Source organism: Mya arenaria, chromosome 11 (assembly GCF_026914265.1).
Source record: "Mya arenaria isolate MELC-2E11 chromosome 11, ASM2691426v1".
Classification (NCBI taxonomy): domain Eukaryota; kingdom Metazoa; phylum Mollusca; class Bivalvia; order Myida; family Myidae; genus Mya; species Mya arenaria.
The window spans coordinates 42,767,786-42,795,517 of NC_069132.1; the positions used below are offsets into that span (position 1 = coordinate 42,767,786).

Here is a 27,732-nt window from a genome sequence, read left to right on the forward strand (position 1 = left end):
GACCTTTAACATTCGACATATTTTTGTTCAGCGATTTTTTGTATAAATCTTAGTGTTGCTGAACTTTCATAGGTTCGAAAGTGTGACTTTTTAAGAACTATATGAAAGCAATAAAACGAAATTTTTGACGTTTATATCATGTTAAATATATCAATTGACAAAATGATTCGACATAACAAAATAATTTACATGTACATTTTATTGTTTTTCTATATTCACATTATAATGTGTTCTGAAGTATATCAAATGAGACAAACAGGTGAAAATGAAAGCTATGAAAATATTCGAAACTAAAATCAAAATACAATACTGTAAAAACAAACTTGCTATTTTAAAATTGTTTAGAAATGAGCAGTTCAACCAAGAAGTAAAAATAAGCCATAAAATATTTATTCATTTCAATGCTTTTTAAAAAAAAAAACATAATTCATAATTGCAACAATAAAAATAAGGCATTTTGAAGAACGTGTGATATATCTAGTAATAGTTGAAATAACTTAATTCTCTCAATACGATTTTATGCATTTCACAAATATAAACAATTATGAAAAACGTATCAAATACATAGAGTGACAATGATGATGATTTTGACTTACGAAGGCATACGAGCGACCATTTTTTACGATTTTATATTTTTGGATAATTATTCTATTTATTACTTATCATTGAGATTGATTGGATTTTGCAAACAAGTCATTTATTTTTTCTTGTGAAACTTGATCAGATCATTATATATATATAAAATACTTCAACTTACGATATCGATGATGCGATTGCCCCATTTTGAATGTTAAAATACATACAGATGGTAGAGAGGTTGCGAAACACTACTTGTACGGGTACGTGTAAGTGTGGACTTCTTTTCGTGTACTACGTCATCCAGTTATGTGTACAAGTTTAGAATGATTTTTGTGTACTACGTCATCGAGGTATCTGTTCATTTTACAAGTTTAGAATGATTGTGTGTACTACGTCGTCCAAGTATGTGTACATTATACAAGTTTAGAATGATTTTGTGTACTACGTCATCCAGGCATGTGTACATTGTACATGTTTAGAATGATGTACGATAGCAAATCGAAAGTGTTTTTAGCGAGTAAAAGCGAACCTGCAAATACACACAAGTGAATTTCAAAAACGACTTTTAAACTCAATTGCTATGTGACGTCATTAGTGAAAAGGAGTTCTGTGTAGGAAATTGTGACGTTTTCATATTTCGAGGTATCGTGCCTCATAAAAAGGCATTAGCTGACTGAACATATTGTCGAAAAAGTTCCTCAATTTAATTAAACAAATTGTCATAAGCCTATGTTGTTATGTAATCCTATCTTTTGATTATTTTTGTTGGTGTTGTTATTAAAGTGAATGTCTAATAAGGACTCATTTGCGCAGACGACCTCAAATATGTTCTTGTAGCTACACGCACATGCACCCGTACTCGTCGTGTTTCGCCGTCCCTCTTATGACGTAATTACAATGACGTATCACAATACGACACAAGTAAATCGAACAGACGACACTCTATTTAACTGGCAGCAGGATTTTGATCCAAATTTGTCAAACATGCAATAACATGTATACATATGTATGTTTTATCATTTGGTCATGAGTTGCACACCTCGATTGTATCCGATTTATGAAATCGATCGGGTTGAAATCATGAACATTGTTTTGACAATAAACCACATTGACGTCACTTATATAAATATGACGTCAAACAACTGGATATGTTAAAATCACCGTTTTCGGGTGTCCTATTCTCACGGAATACTGATAAATCCAAAAGGCGCCGTAAAGTTTTTTTGACTCAATTTTTCTCGAGACATCAAGCAAGTCCTTGACCTTTGACCCAGATTGCTCCATTTAAGGGGAAACAACCTAGATGAGCAAAGGCAGACGACAAAATTTTCCATGCAAAGGGCGATCTCAAACTTAATTGAGTCAAGGCAGACGACGATTGCCCCATGCAAAGGATGATATCAACCAAACTGAGTCAAGGCAGACATGTAAGGGGCGATCTCATCTTCACTGAGTCAATTTTGAAGTCACTCGTACAGTCGCGCAACGATTTACGCAGACGCCACTTCGATATCAGACGGCGGGCACGGAATAGTGAATTCTGTGGTCCATTGGTTGAGCAAATGGGTAATGTGGCGCTAAAGGTTCACTTTTTACCATTCCCATATTCATGCGCATATCGTCAATCATTTTTACGTCGATGTCGTTTCTGTAGTCATGGTGACCGTGTGACGTCATCATTGCTGGTGGACCCCCGGGATATCCCTGGTGGTGATGATGATGCATCTGCTGTTGAAATTGTTCCTCCATCAGTTCTCTGGAGAAGAAAAGATTATAAGATAAATAAAGATAAGATAATCGTTACTTTCAGTATTTGACTAAAACACACAACTTAAATCTATTTTTAACCAACTTTACTAACTATTTCTGTCATATGAGTAAAAACCAACAAAAGCAAAATACATATGTTTTAACCTAGATAGGATAAACATAAGTAAAACATACATATTTAAAAATATATGTCCGTCGTTGTTTATGAAACTAAATTTTAATTTATTATTTATTTAATAATTGATCGATAGATAGATTGATTGATTGATTGATTGATTGATTGATTGATTGATTGATTGATTGATATGTTATTTATTTATTTATTTATTTATTTATTTATTTATTTATTTATTTATTTATTTATTTATTTATTTATTTATTTATTTATTATTTATTCATTCATTCATTCATTCATTCATTCATTCATTCATTCATTCATTCATTCATTCATTCATTCATTCATTCATTCATTCATTCATTTATTTATTTATTTATTTATTTATTTTAGTGCACATATTGTTTCTTTATGTCGTTTTCGTTGTTTTTGTTGTTATAAAGCACATTTTAGTGTTCTACTTTTTACACGAACATCACGTTCAAAGTTTTTTGAAAGTCGTAAAACAAATACAAATACTAACACAATGTAGAGCATTATAAATGTAATCAAGATTTAATTATTAATTAACCTTATAATGGTAACATTGTAATAATTCATATTGACACTATCTCAATATTATCATATTTCTAACATTCATCAATGTATTCAAACTATCAACCATATGTTGCTTCCCATAGCAGTGTTGGTGTTGTATACGGTATTAAGAATGTAACACGCTGTTATGGGGGCTAAAAAACAATGCTTTTGTGTACGCGGTATTCAGGAACTTTACGGAGTGTCTGGAACTCCAGAGGGTCGTAGGCGTTACACTAAAACTCAAAAGTTGGCGTTACGTGTATTCGGTACGCAGACTTTCCAAATTTGGTTTTATGTGAATTCTGTACGTTAACTCTCGGAATTTGGCTTTTCGTGTATTCTGTATAGAAACGTTCAAAATGTTGTGTTACGTGTACTCTGAACCCTACCAACATAGACATTACAATTGTTAAACCATCTTTAAAGCTGCACTCTCACAGATTGGCCATTTTTACCAAAAAAATATTTTTCATCTTGGAAAGAGCAATTCTTTTGCATAAATATCTGCAAACCAATGATATAAGATTACTGACAAAAAATCAGATAGTAGAATTTCATATGACCGTTAGAAAATTAATGCATTTTTTCCATAACACATCATTTTTTTAACTTAAATATAAAAATCTGTGATATATTTTTTGTCAGCAGTCTTATATATAGAGGATCTGACATGAGTTGTCATTTAATACCAATTTTTATTAAACGAGTTCAGGAAAACTGTTAGTTAGCGAGCCTTTGGCGAGCTTACTAACAGTTTTCCTGGACGAGTTAAATAAAAATTGGTATTAAATGACAACGAGTGTCAGATTCTTTTTATCACATGCTTTTTCCGGTATAAAATGGCAAACAAAACCCTACCTGTTTCACCTGCGAGGCTTATGAGCCGAATATCACCAAATGTTGTCATTTCCCGCGCTACATGCATTGCAGGAATGTAGTACCAGGATTTATTTAAAACAGCATATATACCCGATCGTTTTAATTCCGTTTATTTAAGAATGCATTCTCAGATGATATCCAGTAAAAATCACACTGTAAACACTTTAATTTTAACGAAATCTTTCTTTCTGTTATACCGGAAGTGAACATAAACATCATGACGTCATCTAGTAGATGTGACGTCATAATGGTAATGTTCATTTTCGGTTAAAATAAACTAAATTTTGGACGCTTTTAAATTTGCTTTTTCAAGATATCAAGACGACATATTTTGTTATCCTCTTAATATTTAGAAAGAAATTCAACTACTCTAACAAAACAAATATTTGTTATAGAAATAAAATAAGAATTGAAGGTTTGGTATACAGGAATATTACCAATTAGCAGTTCCTTTTTGCCAATTAACTTTTTATATAAATGCGGAGCGATATATTTTCTGACCAATAGAAGAAGAGCAATGTTATATTACACATGTGTAATATAAAAAAATACGTGATGGTTATATTAAACCGGAAACAAGGTGTAGCATGTGATAAAATTGTTTTCCATGGATTGTCGCAAAAGATAGCTCGTTCTAAGACAAAAAATAAAAAAGTTGTCAAAACGTTCAATCTGTGAGAGTGCAACTTTACTATCTGATAGCGCTTTATACTTCATAGGGTTCCTAAATAGGGCTTTGATACAAAAAGCGTTTGACGTTTTTAAAGGTGTATGTCTTAAATACACACTAAAGTGCATTTCGATTAATTCTTCCTATTTTTAAACGATTGTGAAATAAGTAACTACACCATTATATTCATCACTCTAGTTGGTCCGATGTTATGCGAGAGTGAGAGCCTGAGTTGTGGGAGAAACTGGTGTACCCGGTGGAACCCCGCTTGTCCAGCTCGGTGACCACAAAACCAAATTCACATGTATACGCCCAAACCCACCGTATCGAACAAGGGGCGCCTTGGTGAGTATGGAAGGGTATTGATGCAAAAATTACATTTTGCCTTCTAACGTTACATCTTGCATTCTGACTGGTACATCTTGCATTCTGATTTTTATATCTTGCCTTCTTACGTTACATCTTGCATTCTGATTTACATCTTCCATTCTGACTTTTGTATCTTGCCTTCTTATGTTACATCTTCCATTCTGACTTTTATATCTTGCCTTCTTACGTTACATCTTCCATTCTGACTTTTATATATTGCCTTCTTACGTTACATCTTCCATTCTGACTCTTGCCTTCTTACGTTACATCTTGCATTCTGACTTTTATATCTTGCCTTCTTACGTTACATCTTGCATTCTGACTTTTATATCTTGCCTTCTTACGTTACATCTTGCATTCTGACTTTTGTATCTTGCCTTCTTACGTTACATCTTCATTCTGACTTTTATATCTTGCCTTCTTACGTTACATCTTGCATTCTTACGTTACATCTTGCATTCTGACTTTTGTATCTTGCCTTCTTACGTTACATCTTCCATTCTGACTTTTTTATCTTGCCTTCTTACGTTACATCTTGCATTCTGACTTTTGTATCTTGCCTTCTTACGTTACATCTTCCATTCTGACTTTTATATCTTGCCTTCTTACGTTATATCTTGCCTTCTTACGTTACATCTTGCATTCTGACTTTTGTATCTTGCCTTCTTACGTTACATCTTCCATTCTGACTTTTATATCTTGCCTTCTTACGTTACATCTTGCATTCTGACTTTTATATCTTGCCTTCTTACGTTACATCTTGCCTTCTGACTTTTATATCTTGCCTTCTTACGTTACATCTTGCATTCTGACTTTTATACCTTGCCTTCTTACGTTACATCTTGCCTTCTTACGTTACATCTTGCCTTCTTACGTTACATCTTGCCTTCTTACGTTACATCTTGCCTTCTTACGTTACATCTTGCATTCTGACTTTTATACCTTGCCTTCTTACGTTACATCTTGCCTTCTTACGTTACATCTTGCATTCTGACTTTTATATCTTGCCTTCTTACGTTACATCTTGCCTTCTTACGTTACATCTTGCCTTCTTACGTTACATCTTGCATTCTGACTTTTATACCTTGCCTTCTTACGTTACATCTTGCCTTCTTACGTTACATCTTGCATTATGACTTGTACATCCTGCATTCTGACTTTTACATTTTGCATTATGACATGCACACAATGCATTCTGGCTTGCACATCTTGCAATCACATCGTTAATACCCTTTCATAGATGAATAGCGAGTGTCCTAACCACTGCGTTAAACGGACTTGCAACTGCTTTTCATTAGTTATATTGATATCAAACAAAATATGGAGTTTTGGTATTGTTCACTTTAGGTTCATCCACGTTGGTAAATAATTATAGCGTGCTGGACCCATTTCTCTTCCATCTGAATACAAATGACCGGTTGATCCGGTGATAGGTATCTATCCGGGTACCATGTCAGTTCAGCTCGAGCGGGGCGGGGATCGCGCAATATTTAATGTTCACAATATCCGCGATATCGCACTAATTCATCGATGTATCGGACATAATCGCACCGCTAACAATGAGCCTGATACGGTCGGCGACCCATATCTGATTTTACAGATTCTCTTGGCTGTATCGAATTGCAGCGGATAGGTGTCCTATCAAGATCAACCATTTATAAGCTTTTATTTTCACGTCACGGGCTTTCGCTCATGTACACACAACGCTTGTTTCCATCTATTTCAAATCGTATTAAATGGCATAGGATATTAATTCCCCCTTCATGAGTTGTCAACGATGTCACTGTATTTAAATCGAATCGGAGACTGGTTAAAATAAACAATATATCATCCATCACCTTTTTTGCTTTTCAAAACAATCTGTACAATACGCGAGCTTTTGTTGAATTAAAATACATTAAATTTACTATTAGATGTAGCTTAGATTTTATTTTAGGTGCCTTTTGAAAATTGAAAACTTTTATAAATGCGGTTATGTATAATTTATCTTTTTATGTAACGTTTTATTATTCATAACGAGATGCCAAAAGTTGACAATGTTGCGTACGGCTTTTGAAATATAATGGACCATGACTTGTCAAATTATCCCCGCGAATTTTTATAGCCAAATTTTTAGTCCTGCTTTATTGAACGTTTTAGGCAAATAAAATGTTCTTTACACTGTGCAATTCAAAATGGATGCGGCTACAGAATATGATAATAGCTATAGAGCCCGAACACTTCATTAAATTTCCATTTTACGCAAACTGAATCACTTCGATGCGGTTGTTAGTAATTAAAAATTAATTAAAACGCACATCGGCTCCATTCATGATCGAGAAAATAACAATATACAGCAAATTATGGCAGCTTTTGGAAAGTATTTTTAATAAATATTACATTTTCGCTTGCTTCTAAAAACCTGATTAGGAAGTGATAAGTCAAAATGATTTATATCAATAATACATGTCAGAACTGAATTGTTGTCGTTGTTAGTCATATCAGCTGTGAAAAAAATGAATTATTTACGTAACAGTTGAATTGGCCATTCGCAGAATCGGCTTAATTTCGGCTTTGTTTTGGGAAAGAAGAACGCAGAGCGAAAACCAACCTCGGATGTTGTTGTTGTTGTTCTGTCAAAAAGGGGCATAACTCAATCCTTATGAAAGACTTATGGGCCTTGCTTGTGCGTTTTGTCACCGGCGATATGTATACAAAGTCTCTTTTGAATATATTGAACTTTTTTGTAACATGTGCGTATTATCCCTGGCGTATACAAAGGTTCATTTGAATGTATTGAATGTTTGTGTAATATGGCCGTATTGTCCACGGTTATATGTAAATAAAGGTTATTTGATGTTTTACTTTTTCAGGCGGCCATGTTGTGCGCCATCTTGAATACCTCAACTCAAGGTTGGAACGATGCAAACAAATATATAGATATATATGAGTTATATAGGAGCCATTCCATCAAGAAAGATTCTTACCCATGGACACATTTAACGTGCACTGTTGAAACCCTCTGTGTACGAAAATGCTCAAAGTATCTTGAAACGGCTCAAGGTTCATAATCAAGGGGTTGTGTTAGCTTATTTAAATTCGCACTCAGACAAGGACCATTCGGCGAGTGCTCTGATTAGAATGTTAGTCATTTCAGACTTCCGAGCATAGTGCATAGACAGTTTGTAACAATCAAGTTAGACATGACCTGGTTCTTTTACGTGCACCAATGTATAGCACTTTCACACGGGACCCCGATCTAATGTGACTCCCAAAAGACTATTAGTGTTTTTGTAGTGTTTCGATGGGGAATCGAACATGCGACCCCTGGATTGAGATTCAAGTATATTACCACTAGACATTGGATCCGCAACTCAATAATTTATGCATAATATACGATTAAAATACTATAGTACCTAATTTCATTTCCAGACTTAAGTTCGAGGGGTGATATCGAAAAAGGTTCGGAGTGACATTAATTAAGGTAAGCCATCCATCATTAGGCTGTGTAAGTGTATTTTAAATATTAACATCGAAATTATTTCTGTGTTTAATTCATATTGATTTACCATTATATGAATTATGCATGGATAACATTTTTGAATAACACGATATTGAGTCACTATTATAGCGAAATATTATATTAAAGGGAGGTAATAAAATTTACTATGAGCGTATAACAAATTTCAAAGGGAAGTAATAGATTTTGATTATAGAGCAAATTGTATTAATTTATTTTTTAAATAATAAATACTTTTTTCTAAAACAGCCATTTAAGTCAACGTTTGTAGCTTAAAATGAAACTTCACAAATAGCAGTAGTTTGGGGGAGGGGGGATCCTTACCTTAAATGGTAAAGAAGAGTTTATTTGGATACTCATTGTCGAACTGCTTTCTTCACACATTTTGTAAAACGTTTAACAATCTCTTGCACGTCAATAAGTATGCTAAATATTCGTAGATTTCTCTGATAAAGATTATGTTTATACCTTATAATAGTTACAGAATGCAAATTAACCACTGGAAAACGTGTCTACACTTCTCTATGGCAATTCGACGTATCTTAAAGGGACCCTCATGTTTTATGGAGCTATTCATTGAAAACATTGATTTTGTGTGTTATTTAATGAAAACTAGTTGATAAAATGATAAATAGTCTTATAGATTTATTGTTTAAAACTATTGCTAAAACGATCCATTTCCAGCCTTAACGTTCATTTTATATGCAATAGAAATTTTAATGTTTTCCAATTTACCCCAAAAATCTGAGTTTCTATATTCTGCTATTTGTGGTTAATTAACTATTGAAAGATACAACAGCTCTATTACGACTAGGTTTGTGGAAAGACCAAAAGGAACTCTTGGGCGAATTTTCATCGAAATCGGCATAATTATGCCGCTACATCAATAGAAGTAGTTTGTAAAAAAAAAAAAAATAATAATAATAATAATAATAATAATAATAATAATATAATAATACTAATAATAATAATTATAATAATAATAATAATAATATCAACTGATTTATGCAATATTGTCGGATTTATGGCCGTTTGAGTACATTGAAAATATTCCATTTTTGATGGTTTTGTTAAAACCTTACACACCGTTTAATACATTAAGCCCAAATTGTCTTTACTTAATTGCTAGCAGTAGTAAGTATGTGTGAGTTTTGCTGGTGGTCACCAGGCCGGAAGAGTGGGTTTCCTCTGGGTTTTCCGGTTTCTCCCCACAACAAAAGATCACACTCTCGCGTACCATCGTGCCAACGAGAGTGACTAAGTATGATATAACTTTCTTCACAATCCTTTTATTAAAAAAATAAATAAAGTTTAAACCAATAATGCGCCTTTTTCTGACAAATTATGTCACTTATTTTTAGTTTCTTCGATAAACAGACGACTCAAAAAGGTTGCAAAATATGAAACCTTCGAAAAAAAGCAGACGACCTTAAAATATTGCCAAATATGAAAGTCTGAAAATAGTCCCTTTAAGTGTATGTCAGTTTCAGCGTATTTTACGGAGGTTGGAAACTATCTCCTCGTATATCAAATCAGGATCTATTATTCCCCTGTAAAAGGATGTACCTGCTATCAGAGATATTTATCTGAGTGGAAAATTTTCTTTCCATTCTTGTCCGAACTTCTTTTCATAAAATATTCATAGTTATACATGCGTGCATATTTAATATACATTAATATACAGACATAAGTGAGTGTCTTCTGTGATATGCTACCTGTTTTAAATAGCACACCATTTTCATATTAAACACATAAAATGATATCGTTTTGTGCAATAGAAAAGCTTTATATTATAGTAAAATTTGTAGGTTATTTCAACTGTTGCTGGGGGTAAATAGAAGTTAATTACAAACCAGTGCCACACATAATAGGGTTTATTTTGTTTTTAATCATTGCTTATATAATCTATATTGTTTTTTTTACCAATTTGCTTTACGTTCCTATAACAATTATTTACGTTTTAACGTTGTTTACGTTAAAGTTCTTCCCCGAAATATCACTATATAAGGCCTCGCTTTCTTTTTTTCTTATTTCCTCTTTAATCTTTATATTAACAAACTTTATTCCATGTATTAACCGACCTTGATATTTTATCCACTTGTTTCTATATAAATAAATATTTTTATATTTGATTACATTCAAACTTCAGCTAGTGTAATTCTCAAATGGTTGGTTGTCCAGTTAGCGCAGTGGTTAGCGCACTCGCCTCTCACCTAGGGGACCTGGGTTCGATTACCGGCCTGTGTGCATGTGAATGTGGTTTGTGGTCACCAAGCCGGACATGTGGGTTTCCTCTGGGTGTTCCAATTTTCACCACAACACAAGATCACACTCTCGCGTAACATCGTGCCAACGAGAGTTGAAATATAATGTTGTAGTAACTTGTTTCACAATCTTTGTAAAATATATATTTTTTAACTAATTCTAAAATAAAATTAAAGATTCAGCGAATACATAAGGACTTTTCTAGCCAGACATATACATCTTTAACAAAATGATACTGAATTTGTGTGTACTTTGCCAAAACATAGATCACGTTTTAGTAAGCATCATATAGTTTGGCCATCTGTATAGCGCATTGTCTCCATGATCGCCTATCGACATTCCAATCAGTGACTTTCCATTCTTGTTAAAAAAAAGAATAAATTTTAATGATCTATTTCCCTATTCTCCATGCTCAGGTACTCGAAAAATGCATTCTCTTGATTTGAAAAGAATGTACAAATTCTTATTGAATAGAAATAATCAAATGGGAAAGGTCATTTTATTTTCGCTCCGGGTGCGAATCAGCGGGTACGAACTGTGTAGGAACGGCTGTATACGCACTTAATAAAATACAAACACTTAGCCGCCTCATTGAATGACAGTGACGATTCAACGATGGAAGATGACAAATATGAAAACGGACTTTTCAATGCTCTGCTCGGCATGTAAATTATGACAGAAGGTCGGAGGTAGCAGATAGCAAATTCGGCATGCGCGAACACGCCGCTACCCATGAAGGCCCTCAATTTGTTATTTTCGCGAAACATGAGAAATGATTTTAATATCTCCAGTCGGAAATCCTCAGCCATTTTCCATCGAAAACAACCTCAAATATATGCCGGTACATCACTAGAAAAAGTTCTTAAAATATAAATAATAGTATTAATTAATTGTAGTGTTTAACGTGTATTGTGTATAACAGAGTCTAAATGTATTGCCATTGAAGTGTATTATTGCGTAAATTATTATGCATCATTAAGTTTAACTGCTAAATTGAAATTACTACGCGATCTACTTGCAGCGTAGTTAAAATGTTAAGATTTCTGACATTGTTAACCGTCAATATACATCCGAGGTTGTTTTCCATCGAAAATGGCCGAGGAGTTCCGAATGTAATTATGTAATACTTCCTAGTAAGCTAAATTTGATGCAACTTAAAATAGTACAAAAAGATCACCGACATTATGTAAAATCAAAGTGCATGGACCAAATGTGTGTGTATTCCTGCGTTGTGTGCGCAAAATTATATTAACGTCTTTTCGTGAAAATAAATTTATTTTTACTATTTTTTATCATTATTTTGACATTTTGTTGTTGTTTTGATAAGCCTTTATTTTAATATTCAAGATTTCGAGAAATTCTGGTAATACCTACTCATGCATTAATGTGCATCAACATAAGTTTAATTCATGACTTTTGGTAATTTGGTATGCTTTCGCTTGACTTTATATTAACCTTTTTAATTCTAGGAAATGTGAATTCAAGTTTTCATCTTAGGGTACGGAAAAGCTTTCTCAAGCGCCTATCTAGCCCTGATTAGCCGGGTCAGGGCGGGTCCGGCACGCGGGCCAGATGGTTTGTGTCGTCTGCTCCACCAGCCTCATTGTCGTCTGATAGCGCGAGACAATTATGGCGGCCGCTAGATTAGCAACACTCTCATTAACTTTATTACTGACATTCCAGGCTCTGTTTTATTAATACCATTAACAATTTTTCGTTATCTCCCAAATCGTTAGCTTGATTTATTAATGTGTCTTTTTGTGTTCAGGTACCGCGCTCCAGCCATTGTTTTCGGTACGGGAAATGGTGAGAATTACTCCGACGCCATTTTTCACGCGCCTGGACACAACAGGTGGTAATCCAGTGGGATTCAATCGGCGTCCTAGTTATTTTTACTTGAAAAAAATAGTGTTATTTTTATATGGATAAAATAACGCTGATAGGGTGATTTGGTTCTTTTTTGTTTGAATGAAGAATCATATTTGGCAAAATCATCATAAAGAAACAAAAACAATTCTTGGCAAAATATTTTGTCTCGGGTCACTGAAGATCTTTCCAGAGACTGTGATGATTTGTGACAATTCTGTTCAAAATAAAATTATCATAGGCAGCCGGGATGACCTTGACATTTAATTTGATCTGGATTATGTTATTTTTCAAAAATCGGCGCAAATGACCATGACCTTCTTTTAGCCTTCGATGAAATAACAGTAAAATTAACCTTGAAATTTCGATTAAATTTTGATTTTCATTGTTGATAAAATGAAAATCCTGCATAATGACAAAACATATCAGACTTTAAATGAAATATTTTTAATTAAACATTTTTTTTTAAATAACAATAGAAATACTTTCATATTAAATCTGAATAATTCACATATTTTTGTTACTTTAAGTGTAACTAAAATCAAACTATCTGTTGAAATAAAATCTGACCGATTTAAAGTTAGTGACTTTGATACATTTTTGTTCGCACCAAGGTATTGACCACAAAAATAAATGCCACCCAATTGTCATTCAACTGTGAGTTAAATTTTTCGTCAATTACTAATACCATCAAAACACCTGATGCCAGCCACAAAAGACGACGTATGTTTGGAATGTCCAAAATCATTATCTCAACAAGTTTGTCTTTTAAAATGAAGGACAATTTAATTGAAGTAAACAGTAAAACACTAAAAGAACATCTACATTGCCCTTAGGATACACTATAAGTAATGTTCATTCAATGTTTAATTCAAATCAAACCAAATAATTTGTGTATTACTCATAACAAACAATTCTTTAATTAAACATTTTGTCTATTTCAGTTCTGTTTTCGTTTCATTTGTCAACGGATTTTTAATTTAAACATTAATTGGTTAAACAAATGAGTAAAATCGTACATATATTGATCATAATGCGCCTTTTATCCCCGACATTTTTGCTATTCATTTCTAATTATTGTCAAAGCCTTTTCACAGACGAGCTGTATGAAAAGTTTGGAGTGCTCATTGATTGTATTGAGTGTCGTCGGTGGGTTGATAAAGAGTCCGCGGAAGCAGGGTGGCCGAGAGGCGACGATGGGCCGCCGACAGAGTAGTGAACACGGTATGGCCGTCCTATATTTACAGAGCTACGACGCTATTGCTAACAAATGCATGCATATATTCGTAATTTCATATTTCATCAATTATTTATAATGTACAAAATAGGTTTATATAAAAAGATTGAGGGTTTAAAGGAAATATTGTAAAACCGCGTACAATGACGGCTAGCTGTATCCATTTATATGTACTCCCGAGTCAAAGTGATGGTATATAATATGTATGTGTGTATATGTATATGTCTATGTATATTATGTATTAGTGTATAAGTATATGTATGTGTATGTGAATGTATATGAATATCTATATGTATATAGAAGATAAACACCTAAAATGCCATTGATATGAATTGTTATAAAGTTGATTATTGTTATTATTAGTATGTTATATGTTTTCTGTAATCTATGAAATTGTATATATATGTATGAATATGTATACATGTTTTGTGTCGCTATTTTGTATGATATTCGGCCACATTGGTTTATGATCTTCTGGTTAATAATTGTTCTGTTCTGTTCTGTTCTGTATTGATATTGCTCATACATGTGTGCAAAGTCACTATATTCATTATATGTATTTTGTGTCTGGTTTTAATGACATGACATGTATTCATATATAACTGACCGTCTTTAGTATCAGTAAAGTATGAAATGTTGTTTTTTATTTAAATTTGGCTACATTGCATAAATATACATGAATGATATTAAAGTTGCAGACGAACGCAGAACATGTATTTCAGTGTTTGATTGCCGGCTACGGTGGTTCCCTTTTCACTATGGTAACGTCATCAATTGGAACACCTCGGCTATTTTTCATCAAAAACAACCTTGCATGTATATTGACGGTTTACACTGTCAGAATTCTTTACATTTAACTACACTACAAGAAGATCGCGTAGTTATTTTAAGATTAGCAGTTAGCCTAAGAAAAAACATAGGACTTTTTATTGTTTATGAAATTATACACTTCATCGATAATCAGTTTGAACTAAATTATACAAATTACGCGTCAAAACAATACAAATAATAAATATTGTTTTTATCATTTTTGAGGAACTACTTCTACTGATATACCAGCATAAATTCGATGGAAAATTGCCGAGGTGTTCTGATTGACACGTCATAGACTACTTAAACTACTTCTAAAAACAACCTTAAATCTAAGAAACATTTAAATATACCATTACTGATATTAAAGTAAAATTCTCTTCCAATAATAACAGAATATAAGAAGATTTTAAGAGCACATAAACAAAATCATATAACTTGAAAACAGCAAAACTTGTGTTTAAATAAATTAAATTATTATTAAAATACAAATTTATAATAATTAATAATACAAATATTGACAACACAGCCACAAACTTCTACCTAATAGCAATTGGTGACAGGTACTTATTATATCCCTAAAATATCAGAAGCTATGGAGACTGCCAGTTGTATGCAGATTTTAAAATCATTTTGAAAACATTTTAATTAGCTGTCATATTTTTTTCCAAGACAGGGTTTAACACAACTGTCATTTTTCCTGTGCAGCATTTTCAAACCAAAAATGGAGCAAATGTTTGCAAGGGGTTTCATTTTAATCTAAAGGAAAATCATTGACAAAGTATGAATCGCTCGTCTGTTTTAATTGCATGATAAAGGTGTGAAAAGAAAGGCTCCCTCGCTTGAAATCTTAAAATAGTTTGAAATTTAAGTACCATTTAAGGTGTAGTAAAAATAAGAAAACTGTTAACAATATTGCGAAATTTGTTGACCATGCTATGGAACTTGGAGAAGATAAATTAAAAACTTGAGCTGCTTCTGAGAAATACTCATCTGTACAGTCAATATATTTAGTTTAAATATACAGTGTTTTCATTGATATTTATATAAAGTACATATAGACAATTTTACTAAGCATATCAGCACATAATATATACTTTACACATGAAATTGCCACAATTTATAATATCATTATATGAATTTAGTATTATATAAATTTAACATATTTGAATACATGTACATATGTTTTTTTTTGTCTTTGCCATAAAATGATAGTTTTGTAAATGACCAAAGGCAAATTATGTCGATTGCCAATAAACTTTGAAACTTAAATAGTATTCACACGGGAAATTGCTTATTAGCAGCATCCTAACTAACATCAGTGGGAACCTAAATTTTAATTATGCCCGTTTAGGCGGAAAAAGGAGGAAATTCGGAAATTTGGGTAGATATTTCACCGGAAATGAAGTTTCCCAGCGACAATATTTCTCGATTTTCAAAGCAGCAAGACTATGGGAAACAGAAAAACAAGTTAATCAGACTTAACAAGATTTAGCTCTCCTGTGTGTTTGATGAGAGGACCACAAGTTGGTGTTTTGCCGACGGCTACCCTTAAGTCCTCAGCCGAGGAGCTACTTGATTCGCAGTGTCAACTGAGGTTAACAAGAAATAGTGGGATGTAACCTTAGATGACCCTCTTCCCTTTAAATTTGTTTTACCTGTTGACGGTGGCTAATGGAGCGAAATTAATTACGTTGCAGACTAATGCAGGCTTGTAAAGGCGTATAATTTTCGCAGTTGTAAGTCTTTCTACAATCTTCGCACTCGACTAGTCCTATTTGTAAGGACATGGTTTAGATGTAAAGACCCGTTGAAAACTTCAGTATATAAATTTCATGCTCGTCAACTCATTTTGAATGGTTCGGGAAGAAAAGGGAGTTGACTTCTTTCCTGCCTTAAAGGGGCTCTACATAGGATGATGTTAAAATATATTATTTTTAATTTTATGGCATTATTATGTTTAACTCATTGACTTTGTAATCGAAACAAAACAAACATATGATTTGTGAACTGTTAAAAAAACATAAAACTTCATATAAATGTTGTTGCTTTTTTAATTAATAGCTACGTGGCCACATATTCATCAGAAAAAAAACACGCCAAAATATCGCTAATATTTTTAATAAATCATATGCGTTTTTTTTGCATCCATCTATATTGTGCTCATATAAAGGGAGTCGCTCAAAGACCTACATGATGGCGACTATGTTTTCTTTCTTCTTCAAAATGTGTTCAAATTGAGTGATGCTATTTTAAAAAGACACTAAATTACAACTGAGGGCTACTCAAATAAGCCAAGCCTCTTTTGGTTTTCGATGAAATAAACCATTTTCTGTTTTTAAAGATGCACTCTTACTCCCAGCTAAGATTTACCACGATTAAAACAAATGTTTAAATATAACAAAAAAGAATGAATAATTGTCGAAAAAAGAATGGTTCTTATGAAGAAAACCCATTTTAATTTGAAAGAAAGGTGCAAAAAACATGTAATTTCACAGTAAATCTTTTAGCATTCTACAATCATTTAATATTTTTGCGTTTTAAGCTATTATATACACGGTTACAATCTTGTTATCATTTATTTATATTTTTCCATAAATGCATTACTTAGTAAGTAGTTAAAGATGCATCACTCAAAATTTATGTATGTTATAAAAGTATATATTATGATTTTGAATAAGAGTGTCACTTTAAAATATTTCTTTGTTGAAATTCCATTGAAACAAGCATTGTGTTTTCGCACTTAAATCAAAATTAAAACAATTTATGTCTCAATAATTCATGAGCAAGTCCCTTTAATACAAAACACTCGTTCATTTCTCCATACAGGATAGAGCTTTTTAATGAACAACTAAACGGAGATGCGAATGAAGAAATATAATGGCACTCAAGAGTGGAGATGTCTGATTGAATTTAGCATTCACACACTGTAGAATGAACAATTCGCTGAGGTACATATACAATTGTATAAAATGCTCTCTATGGTTAAACCGACATTGCAGAGAATGCGAATAAAATAACAGCTTTTCTGAAATGAAAATATTGATTTAAGAAATTAAACCATAAATTAGAAAAGGACTATATTGCGTCTTCCCTATTGTACGACACATGCCAGAAATCGGGTAATTCATTTTCAACAGCCCTTTAATTAAAATCATGGCATTGTACAAAGCTAATATTTCTCCTAGCTTGAGCAAGGAAATATTGACAAAATACCTCTGACAACACAAAACAATAAACTAGATCTTCCAGAAGGGTAGAATTATATGGCAGGTATTATTTGCTTTATTATTTTAATATTAAACTATGGGAAACGGTGGAAGCCATGGTTGAATGGAATCATTTAAATTTGTTATGAAAATTCCAGGCTGAGACTGAAATAACTTATTGAGCGAAAGAGAAAAGGGAAAATCTGGTTTGCGCATTGGGTTACCTTACGAAAAAAATCGTATTATGAAATTGGCAAAGATCTAATGTATTGAGTTTGTATCACCGTTATTAACGGTTTTAATAAATAATATAATCTATATTAACATCTGGATATTTATTTTGTTTAAAACAAACACAACCTCCTTAGCACCAGGGAAATAAATATAACTCACTGTGTAGGAGTTTGACCATGAACTGGAAGTTAGTGTTCGAAATTATATTTTATTCAAAGGATTGGCAGTATTCTTTTTTATATATTCAGAATAAAGAATTGCTTAAAGGTGCACTTTTACACCCAAATAAGATTTACCACATTTAATACAATTATTTTAATATACTAAAAGGGATGAATACATGTCAAAACAATGGTTCTTATGAAGGATACGAGTTTAATTTGAAAGAAAGGTGCAGAAAACACGGTATTTCTACCTTATGAGACGATAGTAGATCACAGTAAATCTTTTAGCACTCACCAATCATTTGATATTTTTGCGTTTTCAGCTATTAAATACACGGTTACAATCTTGTTATCAGTAATTAATATTTTCCATAAATGCATTGTTTGGTAAGTTGTTAAAAGTTTATCACTCAAAATTTATATTTGCTACCCATGTGTATGTATTGATTTTGAATAAGAGTGTCACTTCAAATCAGAAGTCAGCTGTTACTGATTTCAATAGACAAAATATAATCGCGAATATCAAGCTGTTTCAAGTGTTAGTATTATACATTTATTAAAATAAAACGGTTATGCGACTGAGTCACATCTAACCAATCATTTTGGTAATTGCATACTAATAATATAGTGGGAGTGGGAAGTGAGGGGTTGGAAAGGGGGTTGAGGTATTTCGGCGCATAATAATCAGGGAGTGGGCATTAGGGATCGGGAAGGGGGTTGATGCATTTCATATTATGAAAAAACCCAGCCCATAATAGTCAGGGAGTGAGCATTAGGGATGGGGAAGGGGGTTGAGGTATTTCATATTATGAAAACCCCGGCTCATAATAGTCAGGGAGTGGGCATTAGGGTTGGGTAAGGGGGTTGAGGCATTTCATATTATGAAGGTCCCAGCGCATAATAGTCAGGGAGTGGGCATTAGGGTTGGGGAAGGGGGTTGAGGCATTTCATATTATGAAAAACCCAGCGCATAATAGTCAGGGAGTGGGCATTAGGGTTGGGTAAGGGGGTTGAGGCATTTCATATTATGAAAAACCCAGCGCATAATAGTCAGGGAGTGGGCATTAGGGTTGGGGAAGGGGGTTGAGGCATTTCATATTATGAAGGTCCCAGCGCATAATAGTCAGGGAGTGGGCATTAGGGTTGGGGAAGGGGGTTGAGGCATTTCATATTATGAAAAACCCAGCGCATAATAGTCTGGGAGAGGGCATTAGGGGTGGGGAAGGGGGTTGATGCATTTCATATTATGAAAAACCCACTGCATTATAGTCAGTGAGTGGGCATTAGGGGTGACGAAGGAGTAGGAGCATTACATACTCAGAAAATCCCGACGCTATGACGTTATGACGCTTACTCTTAAAACATTATGATTCAAGCGATTCTTAAGAACTGCAAGAAAATTGTATTAAAGACAATCTAAATTGTATATGTCTGCCTATTCTCTGACAGTCAAGTGTCAATTGACCGGCAATAACCTGTTCGTAAGACCCCACTCCACACTTAAGAACTTACAACAGCAACTTCAAGGGGTCTGTAGGGTGTTGTCATTCTTATTTCCGGCAAGCTCCGGCTATGATTTCCGTATAGAAAGTTCACCAGAATATTATTCTTGCTTTCCTCTTTTTTGTGTTGTAATTAATGGGCAATTAGAAAAGTCAAGAGGGGGTAATTTCCGCCACCAATGTTTCAAGAGTAACGACCCTTTAAACCAACGCCCTTGTTTTAGACCACAACAGTGTCGGCTCGTTTTAAGACGGCTAATCCAAGTATTATGGTTGAAGTAAGGTTGTTTTTTTTATCTCAATTTGTAAAATAGAGTTCCTGGTTAAAGTTTGGCTATTCGGCCTTTCTGTTATAGAAGAATTTTGAATACCAATGTAAATATCATCGAAATAATAGGTAAAGTCAGGAAAGCGATGGTCGGCCAGACGGTTTCATCTCTATTTTTTATTCCTTTTTAATTCTGCTCATGGAAGCATCGTTGTTATTTACATGATAATAAACAGTAAATTACCTTTTATTAAAAGTATTACTAGAAAAGGAAAACGGTTGTTTTTGTTTTAAACAGATATCCTTTATGCTACATGGTGTATTGTGGTATGTCGTATAATGTTTTGATGTCTGTCATACTTGCAATTTACAATAATTCAATAACAAATAGTAACTGGTCCCTTCAAATAAAACGCAGAAAATATACAGTTATAGTAGCGCAGACTAGATTGATGAAGAAGGGCATTAAGGAATGCAGTTTACATACACAAAGAAGGTAAAGGAAAACGCAGATAACATATTAAACTGGTACTAATTTTGATAGTACATGTATTAAAAGACCTACTCATTGATATACATGCACAGTCATATGTGCATCATCATTATCTTGTATGAACAAGATCGAAATCACTTTTGTTTCTCATGCCAAAGGTCATTTTTTTCGATATATACTCCAAATTGCCAGGTTTAAAGATAACAAGGGTCGATTGTTCAGAACTTGGTTAGAGTAAACAACGTTGTTTACAGCATTTTTGTTAACTTTTAAAGGTAAATTATTTCACTGTGTGCCCATGTATCTAAATAAAACAATGACAACAGAAAATTGTCTCCAATATTGATAGAAATACTGCAGACAACAAGTGTATCCATTTAACTTCCAGAGCAGGAGCAGTAAAGATTTAAAAGTTAACAACGATGTTGTTACGTCGTTAACTTCAGAAAAGTTCTGAACCATGTTCCAAAGTCAAGCTGAAGACAAATATCATGCTTAAACATTCACAACAGGCAATCATTAATATCCTATTAGCTATCCAAAGAAATCATAACTGATTTTTTACGGTTTACTCTGTAAATAAGACATTTTGCATTTCATTTGTTAAAACGATCAAATAAAATGATATCATTATAAGAATAATTGATTCTTTCTTTAAATCAATGTTTCTTTCTTTTGCCTATATTATTAAACGCCGTTTATTCTGTTTAATTCAATAACATAGTACAATCTCATTATCATTATTTTTATCATCAAGACTGGCAATGGCAACAACAGCACCATCTTCCTATGATCATCGTCGTCGTTGTCAGTAGGTTTATTCTTGTTTTTCAAACATAAACGATACAAAAGATTTATCAACGTAATTATTAAAGTTAATCGATTTTGTCAGACCTTTGTTTTATTCCTTTTACGTAAACGATTTTCCGCACAATCGGATAAAAAATTATTAACAGTAATGTGTTACCATCTACTCGTAAACGTAAAAAACAAAAAAGTGCTTTGTTAAAGTTAAACAGATGTCGCATATGCTTTTATAACGATATTACAATTCGTGGGAAAGAAATTTAACAAGATAAATGTACTCATTTACCCTTAGAATAAAACTGCTCTTAGTTTGAACTTCCAGAATTGATTTCATTCATATTCAATATTTATATTATTCCCAGACTTCACTTTAGTTTGACTACGAAAAGCCAGGAAAAATGTATAAAAAGCTGGGGGGGGGGGAGGTATGGAAGAGTTTATAGTATCAAATGCCGTCGAACCCCGTTCGCTCGAACTCCCAGGGACCGGCGAAAATACCTCGAGCCTCGGAAAATTCGAGCCAAGCGGGAATTCTTACATTCAGTATAAAGAAATCGGTTCTTTGCATCTAGTTCCAGCCAATGAGGATTTCGAGCCAAGCGAGTTCGAGCCAACGGGGTTCGACTGTATGATCAAATCATGCTGTCATGCCTCGACTTATTTGATATTGACATGTGAGTTATAACACAACATGTCGACGTTTTCCCTTATTAACTAGATACGACTACATAACTATTGCGACATGTTTGGTTATAACTCGGAAGTCGACATTAAACGTGTCGACACTTTTTATGTCGACTTCCGAGTTATAACACGACATGTCGCAATAATTGTGCCGACTTGTTCATTGATTAACTATATAAGTCGACATTAGTATTGTGACAAGTCGTGTTTAAACCTAGAAAGTCGACACAAAACAGTCGACATGACTATATGATCACAACATATGTATATACGATATACTCTTCCATAGAACTTGTCAAGTCGACAAGACTTCATGATCGCATCACCTGTATATACGATATACGCTTCCATACATTATGCTATATGAATAGATGACCTCTGTTGTTTTTGGATTTGTTTGAGTGCCTTTTATTACTATTACTATTAAAGTCCATGTTATTGTGCTGTTTTAAACTCTTCATAGCTTCATATAAATAAAACCCCAAAATAATAAAATCAATTTTATTGTATTGATAAACCCTTTTCTTTCTTACACATTTTTATTGAAATTTTAAACCTCAATTTTAACGACATGTACCATATCATTGAGCAAAAAAACACATAAATGTGTCTGTATATTCTTGTTGAATGTCATTGAAAACTGGGGGAATATCACTCTTAAAACTTCCCCCATTTTATATCCAAACTTTTTATTATTTCTCAACCTTGTTCGCGGAATGATCAAACCTTTTCAATATCTCTTTTCCCCAAAATGCATTAAACCAATGTTACCTATAAGAAACAATTTTCATTTTTTCATCAATGATTCCAAATGATTTTAAATTCGTTTAAAACGTGTTCGCTCATCAAATAACAATATTTATAACTTCCCGGCCCATGAAAAACGCATAAAAACCACCAAGCATGGAAATGGAGTCAATATTATTCTTTATGGAAGTTAAAACTACTATTTTGAAATAAAATGCCCCATTACGAAGCCCAAAGAAACACATTGGGCTCAATAGCGCGGGGTAATAATAAGGACCCCCGGAATAATCGTGCCGCATCCCTAACACGGGGCTGTCAGGGTAAGGGGTAATTTAAAAATAATTTGTTGCGATATGGGACAAGATATTCTAATTATGTCAGATATAAAATGATGGCCGCGTTTGGCCATTTATAGTACAATGTCATGCGATGCTGACATGCAAAATATTAAGTCTGTCCAAAAGTGACCTGGCCCCGATATCTCGAAACTTCTTAACCCCATTATAACAGGATTAAGCTAAGCTCTCTATTTTTGGTTTTCAATAAATTGCGTAATGTTAACTTCTTTAAGAGCTTTTACACTTGAGATGGGAATTATCATCATGAATATCAGAATAAACAAGTATTCATTTATCAAAATCCAATTTAAGTATATATTTTGGCTTATTGAAATAAACTTCTTAAGCCTAAGAAATTTCGAGAAATTGGGGCCTGGTCACTTTGGGACAGACTTAACAGATTATTTCCTTATAAAGTACAAACATTTTTAGGAATGTAAAAATTACAGGACTTATACTATAAAGAAATAGTGAGCTTACTTTAATCCTATCTTAAGGGACTTAGAATGTTTCGAGAAATTGGGATCTGTACTTTGTGTGTATTCCTTCTGTTACTCCAAATAGTGGTTCTTGCTTTAAAAACATTTTTTACCTTAACCTTTTTAATATGCTTTCCAAAAGACTTCAGAACAGAAAGAGGACAGAAGTAAACGTTTAAATGTGTTCCCTTTTCAAGTTTCATGTTATATGAATGCAATTGATGATTTTCATTTTTCATTTTTGTTAATTATGTTGTTTCTCCATCTATGCTGTTGGTGATTTAAACATAACAGTTTTGTTAATGATGTTCTCTATCTATAAACAGGGCTTACCTACATTGTACATAAGTTAATGTCACTGGATGCCTACCTGCTATGTAAAAAGAACTGAACTCTATTTTCTTGTCGTTAATATGAACAGGAAAACTGGTTTTACCAGATATGTTTACTATCAAAACCTATAATCATGTTTGAGTGTGTTTTCCTCTTTTTTCACTTCAAAACCATTTATTCATAAAATTCAAGCAATTTAAAAAAAATATATATTTATTTTTTAAATGATCAATAAGTAAAAACCTCAATTCATACTTAATTAACAGATACATATTAATCTATGAATAAAGATATATGGAAAATGCATTTTAATCGATAAAATTAAGTTATAAATTAATAGAAATAGTATGATAAATGTTAAATAACTAATTTAAAAGCGGTGTGAATGTAATGCATTAGTATTAAATCATGAACCAAAACCGATTCCGCGGAGTTAAAGATAGTATAATTAAGAGCGTTTTTTTTTTTGTTTTAATCGGTAGCAACATTATCTAGAAAACGCCCCGGGTAGGCCTCGAGCCCACAGCCCATGTGATGATCGCGCTTATATAGTTTATTCAAAGTCTAAATTTAGTTATTTTAGGAATAAAAAAAATATTGCAATTTCAAAACCATTATGCATCATTTCAAAAGATTGCAGAATTTATATCTTAGTCGGAGTTATATCTTGAAATATTATAATAAATTCAAGTCCAGACAGATTTTCATATCTCATCTTTGAAACAGCTGAATTTATTTATGTTTTATTTAGCTTCGTTGTTTGTATTTTCGCATTCATATGATAAACTTGTAATTTAATATTTAATGATTCTATGCCTGTGTGAAATAGATTAATTAGATAAACTTCATTATTATTCAGTTTTCAATATATGTCTGTGAAAAATGTAAATTCAATTTTGAAGGGTAACTGATAGTTGTAAACCATTAAGTTCCTAATATTCGGTCGATATTTTATTCTAAAATATTTTTGGGTGTAAAACTGCGATCTGCCTTCTTTTATTCTTTCATAAAATGATAATAGAGCGATGCTTGGCTTTGCGAAACATTTTTTTGAATATTTCGAGTGCAGAATCCAAATAATAGGGTAGTAGAATATAGAAAAAAACCTGAAAACTTGGTATTTACTTAAACCGCTTAATGGCTATAAGTGTCATCGCCTAATTGAATACCTCCAAAACGAAGAACCGGGATGTTTTCATTGTGAATGATTTACGATTATATTTTCGTTTCGAGTTATGAATTCCTCCAAGTTTTGTAACTATATGTGAAATTCGTACATTTTATACTGCAAAATAAGAAACGAGGTATGAATTTTATAGTCTGAACTTGCATGCAGTTTTAATTCATTTTGAATATAAGTGTTAACGTTTAATAGACTGCATATATTTAAGCTTAGATAATATTTTCACACCTCATCTTAAGCCATGTTTTCAAAATGAGTCGACAAGACATTTAAACTCAGCCTACCCTTAAAAGTACAGGTTTATATTTATACAAACTGTTGATCGTAATTTTGCATGTAACCATTATAACCACTCCTGCTATAAACTGGTGGTTTTTGTGATACATTTATACATTTCGAACGGTTTAAACCCACCTGTTAACGAACCCATGTTGTTGCGTTGGCGTCCTATCACGTTGACGTCTGTTCTTGAACCAGTTGCTAACCTGCGTTAACGTCAGACCCGTTTTCTTGGCCAAGCTACGTTTTTCGTCGGGCGTGGGATACCTGTTCGCTTTGTAACAGTCTTTCAGGGCCTGTCGGGATTTTTCCTTAAAACAATACACAGTTTCTTCGCCATCCCATATTGTCTTTGGAAGAGGGTATTTACGTCGTAGTCTGTATTTATCGACGGCACCGAGTGGGCGGCCGCGTATTTTTTGCGCCTCCATATAGTGAGCTTTGTACCATAAATTTTGTAAGAATGTATGATTGCAACTTTCAAATGTGTGACTTTCTAGAATGGCGTATAGTTCACGGTAGCTTCCCCTATGGAAGGCGACCGTCGCCCGCGCCTTAAGGACAGCCTCGCTTCCCCTAAGGAGCTCACTAGGCGGAAGGGACCATAAGAACCGCGCAAGGCGGTCAATGTCGCCCTTCTGCTGAAGAGCTTCACAAACACATGCAACTTGTTCCGGTGAAAACGTTAAGTTCTTTTCACCAGGTAAATCTCCGTTCCCCGTTGCTGCTGGGTCCGGCGAATTGCTATTTGATCGGGTACTTCCGTCGGCGCTGTTCCCGTTTTGGTTTACATCCGTTCGAGAGATGGCGCCGGCGGACGGGGGGCCAAGCGTCACCAGATCCCCGCCAGTAGGGGGCTGCATCGGCCCTCCACTCGATTCTATCAGACGTGCTTCCAATCCTGTTGAATGTAAATCCATATTTACACAAGAACTATTTGAAGAATGACGAATTTTGAGACATCGGTTGGAATTCTACCCCAAATATGTATGAAAGTATGCTACAGAGTCGAACTCACTGAAGCTTACTAGATAATAAGGTTTACTATATAAGCGATCATATACCACGACGACGTGCGGTATTGGTTTAGAGCCCATTAAAGGGGAGGAGCCGAACCGATCATAATGAGAAACTGTTTGCGGAGCTAAATAATCAATCGCTGGGAGGCTGGCGCGGCGGAATGATAGCTCTAGCCACGGCTTGATACGGAGAGATAACTAAGCGACAGGTTATTGTTAAGGGTCAATCTTTCTCTGACTCGCCGGCACTTGTTGAGATAGTGGGTGGGGTAGATTGAAGAATTCCATGTGTTGAATATAATGAGATGTAAATAATTATAGTATGTCTACATTTATAATATGTTGCGAAACTTCTATATTCTTTGTTTGTATTTTGTATCGATTTTGTACGTATTTTAATTGTGTCTTAAAACAGTGTTTAATGTTTAGATTGTTTTCAAAATTAGTTTTCATAAAACTAAATTTAAATTCAAATGATAAATATTACTTAACCGAAACTTAATGTAGAAATTCCATTAAAAACTAAAACAAAGGTTACATACGATAAAATCATTGTTATAACTAATTCATTGATGATATTAATTTTATGTTCCATTAAAGCATTTTTCTAAAGGGAATTTAAGGGACTTATTCATGTTTTAAATGGTCAGACATCGAACAAAAATAAGTCCGTGTTAAAGGGTTTCAATGCTAAAAAATCAACAAATGTTCAAAAAGGGCTCTATTGTTTATAATTAGTTAAAATTGTGACAAAAAATAAAATGCTTTAATAACCACTATTGAAATTTGAATTGTTTGAATAATTTATGGCTTGAATTGAAACATATTATTCATTTAACTTAATTTGATTTTTCTTTAAACAAATAATTTTACCATCATTAAATAAATGAGGAAGCCCATCAACATTTCCGACAACACTAATAAACTACGTTTCAACCTGATTCAGAATATTAGCAGCAGTAAAATAAATGGTGCAAGAAATAGGGATGTTGTTGTTGTTAAAAATGATGAAACATGCATGATAATTTAACATCTCCAGATGTGAAAATTTCCAGATGTGAAAGTTATTGGTAAATGTTTTAAAGGTATATAAAATGGAACTTTATTTTAATTAAAGTCTTCGGTGACAGCATGCCAATATTTTTCATTAACAAGAGTTATTCTATATATTACGAACGTTAGAATTACATTTCTGTGAAGACAATATATGACACCATTAATAAGTCACTATTTTTACGTGAAAAAGTGTATCTGAAGTTGATTAATATCAAGATGTCACCAAGTTCGAGCGCAATCTATGGACACTCTGTTAACAAAGGTGGGGAGAGTGTGGTGGTTTTCTTCAAAGGAGTGTG

General features: G+C 33.3%; 1 protein-coding gene across 1 annotated transcript; it reads right to left on the reverse strand.

Moving 5' to 3' along the window:
* Window positions 1-118: 118 nt before the first annotated feature.
* LOC128209379 (homeobox protein SIX6-like) lies at window positions 119-26,370 on the reverse strand. The gene is made up of 2 exons (XM_052913403.1): window positions 25,494-26,370; window positions 119-2,335 (listed from the first exon to the last, which is right to left on the reverse strand). The coding sequence occupies exons 1-2, from the start codon at window positions 26,276-26,278 to the stop codon at window positions 2,092-2,094; spliced, it is 1,029 nt and encodes a 342-aa protein (XP_052769363.1). The 5' UTR covers window positions 26,279-26,370; the 3' UTR covers window positions 119-2,091.
* Window positions 26,371-27,732: the final 1,362 nt, after the last annotated feature.

Excerpts from the sequence above, each read along its gene's own strand:
- LOC128209379 (XM_052913403.1), bottom strand. The coding sequence starts at position 26,278 with ATGGATTTACATTCAACAGGATTGGAAGCACGTCTGATAGAATCGAGT. Across the intron at positions 2,336-25,493 it reads CAACATGGGTTCGTTAACAG|AGAACTGATGGAGGAACAAT; the intron begins GTGGGTTTAAAC and ends TTTCTTCTCCAG.